The sequence below is a fragment of the Hippichthys cyanospilos genome, chromosome 18 (assembly GCF_059441005.1).
Source record: "Hippichthys cyanospilos isolate Australia breed blue-spotted pipefish chromosome 18, RoL_Hcya_1.0, whole genome shotgun sequence".
NCBI classification, from domain to species: domain Eukaryota; kingdom Metazoa; phylum Chordata; class Actinopteri; order Syngnathiformes; family Syngnathidae; genus Hippichthys; species Hippichthys cyanospilos.
The window spans coordinates 8,566,238-8,583,736 of record NC_142386.1 but is presented as its reverse complement, the minus strand read 5'-3'; the positions used below and the strand labels follow the sequence as shown (position 1 = coordinate 8,583,736).

Below are 17,499 nucleotides of genomic sequence, written 5' to 3'. Positions count from 1 at the left end.
ACGTTTACTCTCATTTATCATGTTCTCTTGAGTATGTACTAACGCCCATGCAATTCACAGGGTTTCCAGCTACTTGTGGAGACTGACTGGTTGGACTACGGTCATAAGTTTGGGGACCGATGTGGCCACCAGGAGAACGCCGATGACGTTAGTGAGCAGTGTCCCGTCTTTCTGCAGTGGCTTGACTGTGTTCACCAGCTGCTCAAACAGTTCCCCTGCCTGTTTGAGTTCAATGAGGCCTTCTTGGTGGGTGTCCCGTCATGCAGCATTTTGCCCGGCCCATCTGTCGTCATCCATATGCCACAGACTTGCTTTGGATTTGAAGCAAGGGCATGCATGTTTTGTACACCGGCACAATCATGCCATTTCATTCCAATCTCAATTCTTTGTTTTTTTGCTGTCCTTTTGTGCAGGTCAAGTTGGTGCAACATACGTACTCGTGTCTATATGGTACTTTCCTGTGCAACAATGCTCGTGAGAGGGAGGCCAGGAACATTTCCAAACGCACCTGCTCAGTCTGGTCCTTGCTTCGCACAGGAAACAAGAACTTTCAGAACTTCCTCTACATCCCTAGTCATGACATGGTCAGTTTTTACAAATGCCTGGGTTTCTTTCTATGGGCTGGATCCCAGAACCATCTGTCTATTTTCCCCATTTTACTGAGACACATAAAGAAGGCCGGTGGAACCATTCGATCTAAAAAGCTAAAATTATATCTTAACAAAAACAATCCTTTGGAGTTGCTAAATATCAGAAAATGCTAAACGTTAGGATGTTAGGTTATTATGCTGCCCTCTATTGGTCTTGTGCGGTATTTTAATAATTGTATCACATTTCTCTCTGTTTGACTTGAAAGGTGCTGCAGCCTGTCTGCCACACGCGTGCATTACAGCTGTGGACGGCAGTCTACCTCCCCACATCCTCCCCTTGCACTGCTGTGGACGATCCTATGGAACTGTACTTGTCCCCGAGTGTCACAGGGGATGAACTTGCCTCCCGTTCCCTTGACAGGTAAGATTTATGATGCAACTCTCACTTATTAGATTTGATGTTGTCTGCACACATGCACTAAAACAGTGGTTCCAAAACATTTACAGCTTCATGGCCTAATTATAAATATGGATGCTCCCTGGAACACAAACTTTAAAACAATATACTGCCACTTTCACAGATCAAATGATCAAAGTGCTGAATGAGTTTTGGATTTTGAGTCAAAGAAATTTCTGCTTCTACTGATTGGTGTGATTTCAGAACAACGATGTGTTGTTTTGCATCTGGGGTCGGGAGCAACAATAGAAAGCTTTTACACCACATCGCGCTGCAGAAACAACTTCTAAATAAGTGTGCTAAGGCATTCGTGTCCATATATTATTTGATGAACCTTAGTTCATAATTCTTTTAAATTGTAGTTTTGTCGCAATGGTTCTGGCATACTACAATTGGCTTGACAGAATTTTTTCTTGTGTACTAGTGTATTGAGTGCAACGTGAAATGCCTCGAGCAGAGGTACTCGAATTAACGGAGGACTCGTTTCCCTTCGTTATACTTAATTTAATATTACCCATGTCCATTGTAGACTTCCCAAGACCCGCTCCATGGACAACCTTCTGTCAGCTTTTGAAAACGGCATCCCCCTAACGCGGACATCCAGTGACCCCAATCTTAATAAGCACTGCCAGGATGATCGACATGCCTTGGAGGCCTCACCAGGCCCTTATAGTGCATCAGTAGATTGCTCTGACAAGATCGCACCCGACAGCGGCGCTGAGCAACCCCCGCAGCAAAGTCCTCTCAAGACATCAGATGGCTCAAGTGCGGAATGCATGGAGGATGCACCAGAGGAGCCCTGCCTCACCAAACAGCCTCTGCCTTCCCTACCTCTTCCCCCTGCCCCCAGAACATCTGACTTCTTTCAGGCTCACACTCCACTCATCACGGCTGTCCTGCAGCAGGATTCACCACACACAACGACCCCCCTTGTACCAACACCTCCACTGGAGGCTGAGAGCCCCTGTAAGACTGCTGAGAGCACCATTCCGCCCACTCCTACATTACAGCCGTGCTTAGCACCCGCGGCCAGCCAACTCGGCTCCCTCCTCGACGACCAGGAAAGTCGCCTACTGGAGTCTGCTGACCTTATGGCTCTGAAACTTGTAAAGCCGCTGGTTCCCTTGGAGGACTCCACTGAGACACTTACGGATCAGGCCGAACTTTCCCCTGCCCCGTCTCATCAGCAGAGCAGTGGTCCTACTCTGAATCACTTCCCCGATGAGGAGCAGCAGGAAGCGCGGGTGCTGGCTGAGCCACGCCAAGAGGAGGTGACTTCTCTCGACTGCATCCAAGGATCCTCTCGCCATCTTCTCTACCAGAGTCCGCTGACTGACATGTCCCTGATGGGCCGCCACTGGGAGAGCATTCAGGGCCTCACGCAGTCGGCCTGCGGCAGCACCGGCCAGGGCGCCGGCCGCTCTCTGCTGACCAACGGCCACCAGAGCCGTCGGCTGGCCTGTAAGCTTCTGCGCTCGCAAGGCTTCGCCGTGGCTGGCGGGTCCCAGTGCTGCCGCAAGGAGGCTATTTGTTGTCCCAGCAGCCCCCTGCAGCCCGGATGGCCTACTGCGGCGAGGAGCTTAGCAGGCCCCGCCAGCCTGAACACGGCCGTCGTCAACAACTGCCACCAGTTTCCGGCAGTATCGTACCCCTCGCCCTCCGTCTGCAGCTCCCCTCTCCCGCCCCAAACTCCGGCGTACCTGGACGACGACGGGCTGCCGGTGCCCATGGACGCAGTGCAGCAAAGACTGCGGCAGATCGAGGCGGGCTACAAACAGGAAGTGGAGGTATTGCGGCAGCAGGTGCGACAGCTGCGGATGAGACTGGAGAGCAAACAATACAGCACCCCTCCCTCAGAGCCCGACATCGACTACGAGGATGACATCGTTAGTTTGTTTGTTTGTCTCTCTCCTTTTGTGACTTTCAAAAAGACATTCCTCATATCCTCCATTGTCTTTCTCCGTTTTCAGACATGTTTACGGGAGTCCGACAACAGCCCCGAGGAAGACTCGCTTTCCACCCAGAGTGAGGACCGCCTGTCTGAGGGCAGCTGGGATCGAGTGGAGAGCAAGGACACAGAGGTCAGCATCCGTTTCAGTCCACTCTTTCATCTTTTCTTTTTCCCCCCTCTTCTCACTACAATGGCTTTAAGCACCTCTGATGGTCTGTGTGTGTGTGCGTGCGTGCGTGTGTGTAGGTCACGAGGTGGGTGCCTGACCACATGGCCTCTCATTGTTTCAACTGTGACTGTGAGTTCTGGATAGCCAAGAGGCGTCACCACTGCAGGTGGGACTTCACCATTCTTCCTTTCACACAAGCACACATAAATGATCTCTTATCTACAAAAAAAGTACTTAACTAATCTCTCTATATGTTCTCTGATAAAATCAGTGGTGTGGTTTCCTTTTTTGTTTCAATTGTTTTCTTTTAGTACAGGAAAAATGACCCTGCCTTATAACATTATCCTTAAGTTAATGCATTGAACACCAGTCGTTTGGATTTTGTTTATTCACCTATGCACAGATTTTTTTTTTTTTTAACCTATACTGTTATAAGCAGAAAAATTACCGTGGCCTATGAAACAAAGCAGTTAAGGTATTTATTGGTGTCGGAAAACTATTTTTAAGTGAATTGACGTTCAGCCAGACAAATTGTGCTTTGGCAAAATCTTGGTTTCAAATGAGTTTGATTTTTGACAAAACGTAAAGCTGACGTAAACATACCAATCTTACCAATAGCAGATCTTGACTTTACTGTAATTGGTAAAATTGTAAATAGTTAAAAGATGAACCCTAGTACAATATCTGGCAGGGGTGCAATCATTTCCACACTTAAAAATATCCATCCAATCAATTTTCTGTAGCACTTTTCCTTGTGGGTGAGCAGAAGTCCCAGTTGACTATGGGCAAGGAGCAAAGCACATGCACACACGTCAAAAACGATATATGCTTTACATGCTAAAAAACTGACAACACGCGTGGCCCAACCTTCTAGAGGTCTTTGAACTTTCAGGAATTATTGTTTTAAAGAAATTATTCCATGGAACTCCGAGAAAATACTTAGTGACTAGGAAAAAGGAAAAAGTGCCTCAGTTTTCCCCGAAACAGAAAGCTGTCCTTTGTCACATTGGTGGGAATGCGGTCGTTAACGGGATATTTACAGTAAAAGATTTGGCTAGCAGGAGAAGCAGGAAAGATTTTCAATCAAAGGATGTTTAACATCTGGCACGTCCTGACTCGCACGTTGACAAAATTGTCATGTGTGGAAAAAGCAAACTTAATTGGATTGGATTTTCATTTATGATCATAACTTTATTGTAGGCTACCCTGCAATTTTTCTTTATTTCCTCCTCACTCTGACCAGACCAAAAGTATTTTAAAAGTATCAAATAATTATTTTATGTGTGAACAAAAATCCCCACCCAAAAATAATGCTTTTTTTTTTTTTTTTTTTTTTTTTTTAGCATTACCTTGCTATTTTTCCTATGTCACACCAGACAAAAATGTATAGTATTCATTTTCAACAAAAAAAGTAAAAAAAAAAAAAAAAAAAAAAAAAAGTGGGGGGACAAAAGCAAAAAAAAAAACAAAGTTTTTTTTGTTCGAGTTATGAACATAACTCAGTCCAAATTCCGATGGCGGGTATTTTTTGGAACGTAAACCCCGCGAGAAATACGAGGAAATACTAACCTTTAAAAAAAATTGCAATCTATTCCCTCTGCCCGCAGGAACTGCGGCAACGTTTTCTGTAAGGACTGTTGTCACCTGAAGCTGCCCATCCCGGACCAGCAGCTGTACGACCCGGTGCTGGTGTGCAACACTTGCTACGACCTGCTCCTGGAGTCCCGAACCCGCGACATCCGCAGCCAGCAGTTCAAAAAAGCCATCGCCACGGCCTCAAGTTGAGGGGAACGTCTCCCGTCGGCTCTCGTCCGTCTTTTGGACTCACCAGGTGCGGCCCGCCCCCGACCTGCCGTGGATCTTGGCTACGAAACGTTGCCGCACCGAGGCGGGGGGTGGGGGTGGCGTCCCGGGACCGCCTCCTGGATATTTTGGCTTGTAGCACGGCAGCGCTGTCTAGCGGTAGCCCACCTTAAGTACCAAACACCCGCACTCTCCGTATAGATGCCGTCGTCACGCTTGAGGAGGGACAAACGGGTGGGCGGCGCCGAGCTCCGCTCGAGGCTTTCGGCTCGGAAAGAAAACGATTGCTGCTATTGTATTTAAAAGTCTACTTTTGTATTCTTATTTTGTGCACCTGTAAATGTCGTGGCGTATTGAAGGGAATCCTGAGACCAAACTTGAGCCAGAGGGTGCGACCTGCTGTCGACTTTGCCATCGTATCTTTGAATGTAAAATGTCGAGCCGGCGACTGGGCCGGTCCTACTTTGCGTTTTCCGATTTGGTTATCGATGTTTGAAAGCTAACGCGACGTGCTGTTGGTATGCGAAGCGTGGTGGAGTGTTGTTTTTCTCGTAGAAAGTTATTGAGGGTATTTCTGGGAGATGACTGAGAATTTTCCGACAGGGTTTGCCATACCTCTGACTGACCCCCCCCCCCCCCCCCTTTTTTTTCCCACCCCCAAAAAAGCCTCATTGTCCTCCTGATTGGCACTTAGAGGAAGAAAGACTGAACTAATGATTGACAGTTGTTTTTCTCAATTGGGGGAGGCTGGCCACAGTTCCCTCAATTAAACATTCTTGTTTGTGTCTACTGGGTGTTCAATTGTGCCATATTCTTTTCTTTCTTTTTCAATGTTTTTCTTTCCGATAGATGGCAGCAGGTTACTATTTGACTCCCTACGTGTTCATGGTACAGATGTTTAGCTGCTAATGTTTAACATACCCTTGTCCTCAAACGTATTCATACCCGAGAAATGTTTGTGTTTTTTCATTTTTGGGACAAAACCTTTTCATTTATGCAAGTTCCTTCATGAGTTATATGTGACAAACAAGTAAAAGAATCAAAACACACAATTGAAGAAACGCAAAATCTAACAGGTATTTTATTGAGGGGAAAACCAAGACCGAAATTATTCATACCCTAGTCCGATGTTTTAATTAGTAATCAATACCATAGCTTTTGTTTTTAAAACTAGCCCCAGGTCATTCCTGTATGTTTCAACCAGCATTCTGTATTCCTCCTGTCGAATATTGGCCCGTTGCTCACAGGCAAAGGTGCATCAAGTTGGTGGCTTTTTTTTTTTTAAAACATTTGTTTTAAAACGTGCGTTTATTCACCTGCTGACATCTTGAAACAGCATTTAACATCAAAATGTACGCATTTGAGTCCTTTTTCTTGAGATATTGACAGTGGTGTGATTATGAACATTACATTTTCTGGAAAACTATCAGAAATATTAAATTGAAATTAAGAACCTCTTGAATAATGTATTGTTTTCATTCATTTGTTTGTTGGTCACAAATGACTCACAAACTAAGAAAAAATCATTTAGTTTTGTCACAACAATAAAAAAAAACCCTAAAATTCACAAGAGTATGAATATTTCTGAGGACAAGTGTAACTCTAATGCAGTGGTTCTTAACCTGGTTGGAGGCACCGCACCCCACAGTTTCATATGCTCATTCACCGAACCCTTCTTTAGTAATAAAATAAAATAAAATATGATTTGAGTGAGTCCGTACGGCAATCGACCCTTTAGATCGCCGGCCCCAGGAGCTTCTTTGCTTTCTTTGGTAGGAAATCTCAGAGCAGGACGCTTTCAATGACTGTGCCCACTAACTGCAGACTAGACTGAGGGGTGGACCTCTGCGGCGTAGGCTCCACCGAACCCCTAGGGTCCGATCGAACCCGGGTTAAGAACCGCTGCTCTCATGATTTCAATGGATAATCATATGTCACTAAATTAGCTGACCTAATCATTTGAGTTTTTCCTTCAGATGGCGTTAACATCTCTTTTAGAGGAAGCTCTGAATTGTAACATACGTAGTGATATCTGATCCATGGTGGTGGCAAATATCATTCGTTTAATTCATGAATAACTGTTGTAAAGAATTGCACTGTAAAAGTAAATTCCTATTGGCAAACATAAAAGGTTATGTGATGAATCTGTTGCCCAAGATTGTTTATTTTCCTTGAAAGAAGAAAAAGGTGTCAACAAGGGTGGGACTTGGCTGCACATCACCACAGAGATGCAAAGGTAACGTTTTCACATAAAATAACATCCATGAAATACGTCCAGAAGGTCACGTGTTTTGCAGTCTGACGTCACAACAGGGTTATAAGATTTAAAGAACTGGCAACATGGACAAAGGTTCCGTTTTTGGTGGAATATTACAATGCCTGTAATAAATATGACTATGTAGCAATGTCTCAACTGTCTTGAATACGTTTTCAATACGAGAGCTGTATCAAAAAAAAAACTGTCTTACTGAACGGTACAAGCGCTGGATTCTGTGGCGTATAACTAATTGTTCACATGCTGTCTCGATGCAAGGAATAGCGCATTATTAATAATAAGCATCATTAACACCTTAAGCACCAGTGAGAATCCTATTCAGTATCGTTGACATCAACGACTAATTATGTATTGGGCTGCTCTGATTCTATCATTAAACCTGGAAATAAAAGCAAAAAGTAAGTAAGAAAGCTCAAAATAGGCTGACAGCAGGTTATTTTTAATTAAATACTTAGATGCATCGCTGGTATTGTTTTTATTTATTACTTTCTCATTTGGTCCATGTTCACTTCATGTTGTGAACAGTGACCACAGGTGCATCACAATAAATATGGAAAATGTCAGTTTCGGTGGTGCAGTAACATGTCTGCCTCACAGACCAGAGTTTAAATCCACCTCGCTCCAGCTTTCCTGTGTAAAGTTTTACACACACTACTCCAAGGTCAGACGGGTTAGGCACCAGCAAGCCTGCGACCTTTGTGAGGAGAAGCAGCTGTCGAAGATGGATGCATGAAAAATTCAGTTTATTCCACGAGTGCAATTCAAAAATTGAGCTCTTTTTAGTGCTTGCTTTTGTTTCGAAATAGCTTAAAATTGCAAGCGCAAATAGCAATAGCAAAAGCTCACTATTACAAACAGAAAAACATATTACGTAAATTAAGTAGAAATTGGCCTGTGTTAGTATGTTTTTAAATAGCTGTGACATTTGCTTAGCTGCAATCATGGCATATATACCTTAACCATGTCTCATTTATGTTTGTGGTGTGATATAGAACTTTTTAAACATTTACAGCCTGTAACGAAACTGCTTAGTTGCTTTGACATTTGCTACACGGTAGCAACGCCAGTTGGGTTTTCGGAGTGGAATTATTTTCCATTTTTCCGCTAGAGGGCGCCCTTTTTCCATAATAGTTTACTGCAGTTCCATCCGCTGACGCCAACCTGTGCGTTGGAGCGAGGCCAAGATACCTTCATCGACTCGAGACGTCATTGCACGCTTTCTCCTTTCTGATCCTCCTTTGTGTTTACTGAGTGAGTAAACTTCCTTCTCGCTTGTCACGTCCACGAATGTGCAAAGTCATGTACAATCGACAACATGACAAGAAGGTGGGGGCTCTCTATGACGCAATATGTACTGTACTGTAATATCTGACGTCCGCACACATTAAGCCAACTTTTTATATACACCTTTGACGCTTTCATAAGAACTTAGTCGTTTTTCTCATTAAACTTGATTGATAATTCAAGGCGAATGTTTTCAATCCATCTTTGGAATTTCCATAAATTTTGTGTTTTAAGCTTTGTATGAAAACAATAAATGTGATGTTACCTTACATTGCTGAGTTATTAACTTATCGCCACACTTAAATCAGCACCTTGATTACATCATTTGACTCCACGCACCCAGATGCTCATTGACGGAGACAAAAGTGGCCCTCGCTGAAGATGCATCCGCGAAGGATGCCCGTTTTAGGGGGCGGGGCCAGCCTCCTCCTTTCCTGCGTGGCATGCTGATGGATAAGTATAAGACCCCCCTGCAACAATGCGACCATCAACGAGTCTTTGCGTTGCCTTCACCTCCGCGCCGAAATGCAGCATCTCACCTTGGTGGCCGTCATCCTCCTGGCATCCTCATGGAGCCTCTGCGCTGGGGCTGGGGGTGAGTCAACCTCGGTCGCTTCGTTCATTCATTCATGGAATTCGAATGTTGATTCGGACTTGTTTGACGTCTGCCTTTAATTCCCATGTTCGTTCAGGCGTCTGATTATTTTCTTTTATCCCAATACGTTACTAAATATTAAATACCCTTTTATATATATATATATATATATATATATATATATATAATTTTATTTTATTTTGTTATTTTTATTTTGTTATTTTTATTTTTTTTTTTACCTGATAGTTGAGTATGGAAAATTTAAAACTATTATGGGAAAAAAAAAAAAGAGTTTCATCTGGTACCTAGCGCATCTCTTTCGCACCTGCCCCATCTATCTCGTATCATGTCCCCGAGAATCCTAAACCGAGCCGGTCCAGACATCTAATAAGGTGTTGAGGGGGGGATTCTTCCCTCACTCTTTCTCTCTTCCCCCCCGCCCCCCCCCCCCCCCCCCCCCCCTCTGTGGTGCACCTGCGCGTGACATGAGCCAATGACGTTTGCGTCCTTTCTGCGGCAGAATCTTCTCCCGAGAGTTCATTCCACCTCCCATTGTTTATTTTATTTACTAACTCAATTGAAACGAACAGTTTATCTCCCATACATAAATTGATTTCATGTGTTTAAGGTGTCGTTCTCAATACATAAATATCCCAATGGTGTAGAATTCTTGAGTGTCCCTAATATTTTGGTTGCTATGCGCCTTTTCCCGATGCGCTAGTCCAGCCTGGGTCTTTCACGAGCAGTTAATGAATAATAAATGTTCTGTTACGCCCACATTGTTAACACAGGGTGGAGGGGGCGGCAGAAGTTTATTTTGGTTATGACTATCATTTATTTATTTATATTACAATACTAGTCGAAAGTTTGGAATCCCCTTTGAAAAAAATACCGGTAGTCCCCTTATTCGACTGCTGCCAGGCATTGGGGATCAGTAGATCATTCAATTATTTATTACGTCGCTCTTTAATTGAGGATATGTCATTGTATATTAATGAATGAATAAATAACAAAAAATCTGCCTAAGTCTGAAATATCCGAATGCACTTTAATGCATCTCAGTTCTCGTATCATCGCGAGACAACACTCCCGTTAGCGGCTAGCACCCATCGACAGCTTAATTTTTGCGGGTTTGTTTTTTTTTTGTGTGTGTGTTTTTTATAATCATGATTTTCTTTTTTCTCTTGCGAGTGGAGGCAACTGCGGGAGTTGAACAAGTGTCAAAGTGCACGAAAAGGAACTTACTTTACAAAACCTAAACTATAAAGCATATTTTGCTTTTAGTTTTTGTTGTTGACCAATACTTCTTAATAACGTTAAGTGTTATGTAATATACAAGTCAAGATTTTTTTTTTTAAATAAGGAAAAAGGGGGAATTGAGTTGGTCCAAACCTCTGACAAAATAAGAGTCATTAATATGTAACTAATGTATAGCTATTGATTACTTTCAATATGTGCGTGAAATGGTGTGTGTGTGTGTGTGTGTGTGTGTGTGGGGGGGGGGGGGGGGGGGGGTAATTTTCTCCCTACTTAATTTGTCCCTACTTCTCGCCGGTAGTTGAGGTCTCGATTTGATACTACGTGCCAGATTTGCAGTTCGTGAGGTCCATGGGACAATTCCGTCTCCATGTCTGCCTTCTGAAGTCTCTCTCCGCGACGTGAGAGCCCAGTAGACCGGAAGTTGTTGTTTATTTTTCCGAAGTACCACACGATGGTTAAATAAATACAAAGGATTTGGCTAGATTGTTTTTGCCTGCCGTGTGCCTTTTGCCGTTTTTTTTTTTTTTTTTTTTAAAATTTCCTTACAGTAACAATGACACCCTTTTCATATTGTTCTTCACTTAAGCGGCGCCCGGCAGATTCGTGATGTCCTCTCATTGGCTAGGAATTGTGCGGACAGGGATTTGATTGGCTGGAACGACCGTTTAAATCATTGTTCATAAAAGGAGACACAAAACGTGGCTGTACGAAATACATCGCCACTCAATTTCCGAAGGTGTTAGTTAATCACTTGAGTGTGAAATTTATTGTGGTTGCGGTAATCATGTTGTCTCAGTCACAAATATTCTTGACCCCATGAAAATGGACATGAACATGCAGGCATCTATTAACAAAAATGTAAAGTGTGGCATTAAATAAGCCAAAAGGACCACTGCGTAATGCAACGCACCCTACAAAAAAAAAAAAAAAAACAACATATTGCACTACCTCAAAGCAAAATAATATAATACATTATGATATTTTAAAATTATATTAAGATACATTAATACTGCAAGATGTAGTAAACACTAGAAGTGTGTCACAAAATCGAGTCACAAAGAATCCCATTTACTACGATTTAGAATCAGAACAAAATGTCCCAAAATCTTTAAAAAAAAAAAAGAAGACAAGAAAAATCACGCACACTACCAAGAGAGAGGCAACAAACATCACATCACACTTCAATGTCTGCTTTTATTTTGAAGTTGGACTTCCCAGCGGTGGTTGCTACTAGCTAGCTTTAGCCCTCCTCGCGACTCAGTTTTTACTTTCATTAAATCACGTCTCAACCAGCATCAACACACTGCCTTCATAATTAATAATCATAATAATCATAATTGCTGATTGAGGACACTCCAGTTAGTGCTACCAACGTGGTGCATTCAAAAGCAGTCAGCCATTTTGAAACTACCATCTATCTATGCATGAAACATTAATAACTGCAAAAAAATCTAAACAATTTTATCTTTCTGTCAATTTGTGAAAGTTGACACGGATCCAGAAGAACGGTGTTGGCGAAATGACTTTCATAATTTGACTTTGTAATAAATGAGACGGCCCAAGACTCCCAGTCCCAGTAAACACATGCTGTCATTGCCAAATTTTTCAAATAAACACGTTCCAATCATTGCGAGATCAGATAAGATCACAGCAGGAACTAGATGAGTTTGACATGAATCACAATGCCTGCCACAGCACAAGTGCTGCTGGGAGTTTGTTTTTTAGCAACCATTATTGTGCAGGGGTAAGAGGAAAAGGTTGACATGGCAATGACTTCCTTCTCCCATGCTGGGAGAAGCCTTCATACAATTCTAATAACAGAGATGGAGACCCTCCCGCATTTTTTTTTCAATGGCATGAGTGTTTTTCATAAATATTTGAATGGCCAGATAGCGGCAGATATTTGTCTCGGCGAATATGGGAAGCCAATGTGTGCTCCGATTGTGAAATATTAATAAACTTGAGCAACAAACCATGTGAGACCGTGTCCCCACTCATGTAAGAGATTGTATCTGTGTTTATTCTGATAGGAAGGAAACATATTTGAGAATATAATAACAGATCCTGTGCGTTGGGCTTTTTGTATGGCCGGTTATAAGAGCTTAGTTAAATATAGAAGAACACTTGACAGGTTAAGTGTATTAAAATGATTACGTTCATATTTTTCTTTTAATTTCCTCTTTCAGACTGGTGCTACCAGTCCCAGTTCACCTGTGAGCATCAGTGCAACGGTAAGCTCAATTTCAAAACGTCTGATCACATGAGAACCCTGCGAGGTTTTGGTCAGCTTTGCGGCATCTCGGCGTTGTAGGTCCAGACAAGTGGACCCACGCGAACGGCGCCTGCGCTGGAAAAGCCCAATCGCCCATTAACGTGGTCACCAGAAAGACCTTGAAAGACGAGCGGCTGACTCCGTTCGAGTTCAGCAACTACCAGCAGATTTTCCGAGGCGCCATCAAGAATAACGGCCACTCGGGTGAGCGCCCAGTCAGAGGGGGCGGGGCTTACAGGGGAAGTCCAGATGTGGCGCTGAGTCTCTTGTCTTCTCCAGTTCAAGTTGGAGTTCCTCACCTCAGCACCATCTCGGGCGGAGGACTGCCGAGCACCTACAAGGCCGTCCAATTCCATCTGCACTGGGGCGCCAATGGCGGGCCTGGCTCTGAGCACACCATTGATGGGGAGCAGTACCCCATGGAGGTACCTCCCAACAAATACACAATCAAAATAATACAATAGTTACAACCTTCCCAAAGATCTACGCCGGTTATTTGCTTCACTTTTATATCAAACCGCATGCTTGGGTTCTGTAATGGCCATGCATGGCCCATGAAAAATGTTTGGTTCACATTTTTTTATTTACTGGATTGAACCGTGCACTTTGGATAAAATGGGTTTATTCTAAACTATTTTAGCTGCCAAAAATAGTGTAGAGCCAATTTTATCCAAATTGCATGGTTCAAGCCAGTGAATCGTTAGCGGAAAAGGAAACCTACAGAGGGTCAGTATATTTTGCATTTTCACTCTTCTCAGGTAATAGTTTTGTTTTTGTGTTTTGTATTTTTGAGTAATTGAGTACGTGGAAACACTGCCACCCAATGGTCACAGCTATCACTACAGTGCTCAATTGGCTTGTATTGGATAAGCATTTGTCAAGGGTGTCATGTACCCTCCATAAAAAAACAATGAGAATTGTATTGTTTTTTATTTTCATTACTCTTTTGAAAGTCGAGAATTATTATTCATAATTCATTGGCTCTACTGATTAGGTGGTACATAATCTCGCTTCACACATTAAACAAAAATAATTCTTTTTTTCCTAACTGTTTTTTTTTTTGGTTGACTTTTGCCAATGATTTTAACGTTTTACCTATATGAACTCTTAACTGTTTACACCAGTTGTATACAAGTAATTGGTACTCATAAATCTATACGGTAATCTTGTATCTTTAAATATGTATCATTAAAATTGTTGATGAGGTAATTATGTGAGCCTGTCATTCAAAACAAAGCAAATCTTTATTTTTTTCAAGTAATGATTAGGTGAGAAATGCAAGAAAATTGTGCATTGAATTAATCTAATCACACTACTTCATACACAACCTAATCACAGTTTGTTTAAAAAACATTTTTTTAAATTCTTTACATTTGTTAGTGCAAGATAAATTAAAGAGAAATGTGCAAAATATTTAACTAACATGTTTTTTTCTATTCAACCGATTCCTTCTTTTTATTTCTGCCGTTGACCTAAAAAAAAACTTCTGAAGCTTTTACCCAGAGGTACAATTAATAAAGTTAAATTAAGTTACTTTATCAAGCTCAAATGACGTTTTTTTTTAATCAAATTATAGGACACTTATATAGAGCTGCCAATTTCTTGTTTCTTTTTTTTTTTTTTTTTTTAAGGGCAGCTCTGAGTATGACTGTTTCTTCACACAAACTGCATTCCTTAGATTGTCCACAACGTTGTTGCAAGCGGTGGAAAATGGATGGATGATGTTGCAATGTCTGCAGACTGATAAAGCTGCACTCGATTTTAAAGGACAAGTTGGTCACGTTCCATTTTTGTGTCGTGCAGCTGCACATCGTGCACATGAAGCATCACTACACGGATCTGATGACGGCGCTGGCCGATCCAGAAGGCGTTGCCGTCCTGGGCTTTTTCTACGAGGTAACCATGTCAATCTCCTCATTTTCGTTCAAGTGGAAATTCAGCCGAAATGAAACATGCCACACCCTATTTTCAAGGTGTCCAACAGTGCCAATCGAAAATACGAATCCATTATCAGTGCTCTGCGAAGCATCAAAAACGCAAGTAGGTGTCCATGTCCAATCAAAACAAGTTAAGCGTGAAATCATTGTCGCGATCTTCATACTGCTTTTTTTTTTTCCCTCCAGACGCCAATACCTCTCTTCCTCCTACCTCCTTGGCGCAGCTCATTCCGCCTCAGAACAACCTCACGTCCTTTTACCGCTATAAGGGATCTCTGACCACACCCGGCTGCACAGAGGCTGTGGTCTGGACCTTGTTCCAGAACCCAATTCCTCTGAGCTTTGAACAGGTAGGGAAGTGTGCGAAGAAAAATTACAACGGGAAAACTAAATGTTTCGTTGGGGGGGGGGTCTCCCTCTTTAGTCCCAAGAGAGTCATCATTTGATGATAGGCTTTCATGTCTGCTTGGAAAACTGGTTCTCATGCAGTTCAACTGATAAAAACAGTTGGGAGTCATCTGCATTATAATTAATGTAAATGGTCATTCGTATATGCAACGCCTACTATTTATTACATTTATTTAAACACACTAACTCATGGATACTTGATGCCTATATAAATATGTGCATATACTGTATACACATTTTTCTTGTAAAACTGTGTATGTGTATTAGAGCTGGGCAATAAATGGAATCGTTTCAATGACTGTAAGTCATCAAGATTTGAAAATTAGCTTCATCGTGACAGCAAGAGTGGGAAAATGCTTGATGGACATGTTCACTTAAGTACAAACTACTTAATTGTGTCATTTAAAAGGATGCTGCGCCAAATGGGCAGTTTTTATTCATGAAAAGTTCAAATTTGGTCTAGGAGCGAGAAGAAAATGCATCCATAGATTTCATTGAACAGCAACAAGAACGTGAATAATAGTGGTTAGCGAATGGAGCCCTGTGGAACCCCATTATTAACTTCTACTTGTTCCATTGAATATTTTCTGATCCAACAATCCAGAAACTCAAAACGCACAAACTAACCAACTATAAAAGACATATCGATGTGCCACTTTCTACAATTTCTTAATTTCAAACACTAACATTTTGGTTTGATTTCTTTCTCCGTCAGCTGCGGGCTTTTTCCGACCTCAAGTTCCACGACGGCAAACCGATGGTAGGGACCTTCAGGCCCGTGCAGCCGCTGAATGGCCGCCAGGTGTTCCGATCAGGAGGTGCGGCGGTCTTGGCCAGCTCCCCCCTCCTGGCGGCGGCCCTGGCTACGGTTTTGGGTTTGTCCCGGCTCGATTAGGAGCGAGGCGCCTGTGCTGCACTGCGACACTCATGAACATTGAACATCCTTCCTGGCTTTGTGACACCATCAACGCATGGTCTCCAAAAACGGTTAGACACGTCGTAGTGTATGCATGACTCACCTGGGGGCCCCACCCACCTTATGACACACATGACAACGGTGTTCAAAGAGCACCTTGGAGGTGTATAAGGCTTGATAAGCATGCATGCATGCGTTGTGAATCAGTAGGTCATAAATCTGCCTTATGAATGTGCCATGAAGTACTCAGTGACCAGCACAGTCAAACCCCTGCCCTGATGTTTCACAGCATCATCAAAAGCACACACGCAAACACGTCGTCATGCACTTTGGACTTCAGCCACCTTGAACAATGTCAAGCAAATTTAGTCTCCGCTAATATCTGCGCGAGTGGCTCCGGTCTCGTGAAGGGGACACGTGATGCGCTCGTTCTCTCTCAATGGCACAGGAGAACAGCACGGGGCTATTAATAGCGCAACTGAATCATAAAAGCAAGCTCCATTTCAAAGCCAGCGGCAAAACAAGGCAGTACTTTGTACCCCCCCCCCCCCACCCCTCTCAATCTTAAAGACGTAAGGCAGGTGCCATCCATCTTTTTGAGTCCATGCTAGGGATCGCTTCCCACACACTTGAAGAAAGATGGGATTGGATAAAAAGGGCAACTCATGTAAGCAAGCAACATATCAAGTCCATTAAATCCAGAAGCCAGCAGCAAGTTGCACGGATCAGCACATCTTCATAATTGCAGTCTGCAGATGCGCAGCTAAATTCGCACGCACACTCCTCCAAACGTCCCTTCTGTCGTTTTTGGCCGCGGCGGTCTGATGGATCGAATGCTGCTGATTATGAAGTACATCCCACGGACTCCGCGCTGACGGATTCCGAGGGGAAATGGGTGCCATCTTCCAGACGCAGTTGTTGTGATGACCAAGGAAACTGTATATTTTTTCCATAGTTTTGTGATGCATTAACTTATATTTCTAAGCCCTTCTAATGCACATAATTCACATGTATTTTATGCACTGAATGTGTCTATTGATATGAAATGCACAGTAACTGGTATTATTTATGTATTGCCAACAGTCACATGTACCAAGTTGTATGCGTTCAAAGACGTCAACGTGTCATAGGTGATCTGAAGAATGTGATACTGTTGAAAAATAAAAAGCATACGTCTTTTTATATGGAGAGGCTTTTTGTTACTTTGGCTCTACAGAACATTTCTACATTTATTAGACGTGCGCTGCGCTACAATCGTCAGTGATGACGAATTTACCTCTGACTTCCTTCTATTAATTTAACTGGGCCCCGAATAAAAGCACAAACCATAACTGGTGGAATAATGAAACGCTTCAAGGATGCAGGAAGAATTATTGCATCCCTGACTATAATACAATTTAGCAAGAAATTGATTCATGTTTCATTTGGTTTGCTCTTAATTCGGAAAGAATAATGAATGGCATTAAAATACATTTGCTATCCAGCTAGCGGCTAATTTATGCTAGCCACAACGATAGCATAGCCCAAGACATTAACACAGACTGGCAACAGGTACTGTATGTTAACGTCAGCCTAATTAGCA

General features: G+C 42.7%; 2 protein-coding genes across 5 annotated transcripts in view; both read left to right on the top strand.

The window, feature by feature from the left end:
- The window catches only part of mtmr4 (myotubularin related protein 4), a 32,193-nt gene extending 25,079 nt beyond the window's left edge, over window positions 1-7,114 (top strand). For all 4 annotated transcript variants that reach the window (XM_088440575.1, XM_088440576.1, XM_088440574.1 and 1 more), the window contains 7 exons: window positions 61-246; window positions 414-584; window positions 857-1,011; window positions 1,577-2,933; window positions 3,018-3,128; window positions 3,245-3,333; window positions 4,775-7,114. In XM_088440575.1, the coding sequence (XP_088296701.1) occupies window positions 61-246; window positions 414-584; window positions 857-1,011; window positions 1,577-2,933; window positions 3,018-3,128; window positions 3,245-3,333; window positions 4,775-4,952 (2,247 nt within the window). In that variant the 3' untranslated portion in view covers window positions 4,953-7,114. The remainder of the gene's footprint in view (window positions 1-60; window positions 247-413; window positions 585-856; window positions 1,012-1,576; window positions 2,934-3,017; window positions 3,129-3,244; window positions 3,334-4,774) is intronic.
- A 1,862-nt stretch (window positions 7,115-8,976) lies between these two features.
- ca4a (carbonic anhydrase 4a) lies at window positions 8,977-17,105 on the top strand. Its single transcript, XM_088440577.1, has 8 exons — window positions 8,977-9,124; window positions 12,571-12,615; window positions 12,696-12,860; window positions 12,936-13,081; window positions 14,460-14,552; window positions 14,630-14,696; window positions 14,780-14,943; window positions 15,717-17,105. Exons 1-8 carry the CDS (start codon window positions 9,055-9,057, stop codon window positions 15,894-15,896), a joined length of 930 nt encoding a protein of 309 aa, XP_088296703.1. The 5' UTR covers window positions 8,977-9,054; the 3' UTR covers window positions 15,897-17,105.
- The last annotated feature ends 394 nt before the right edge of the window (window positions 17,106-17,499 follow it).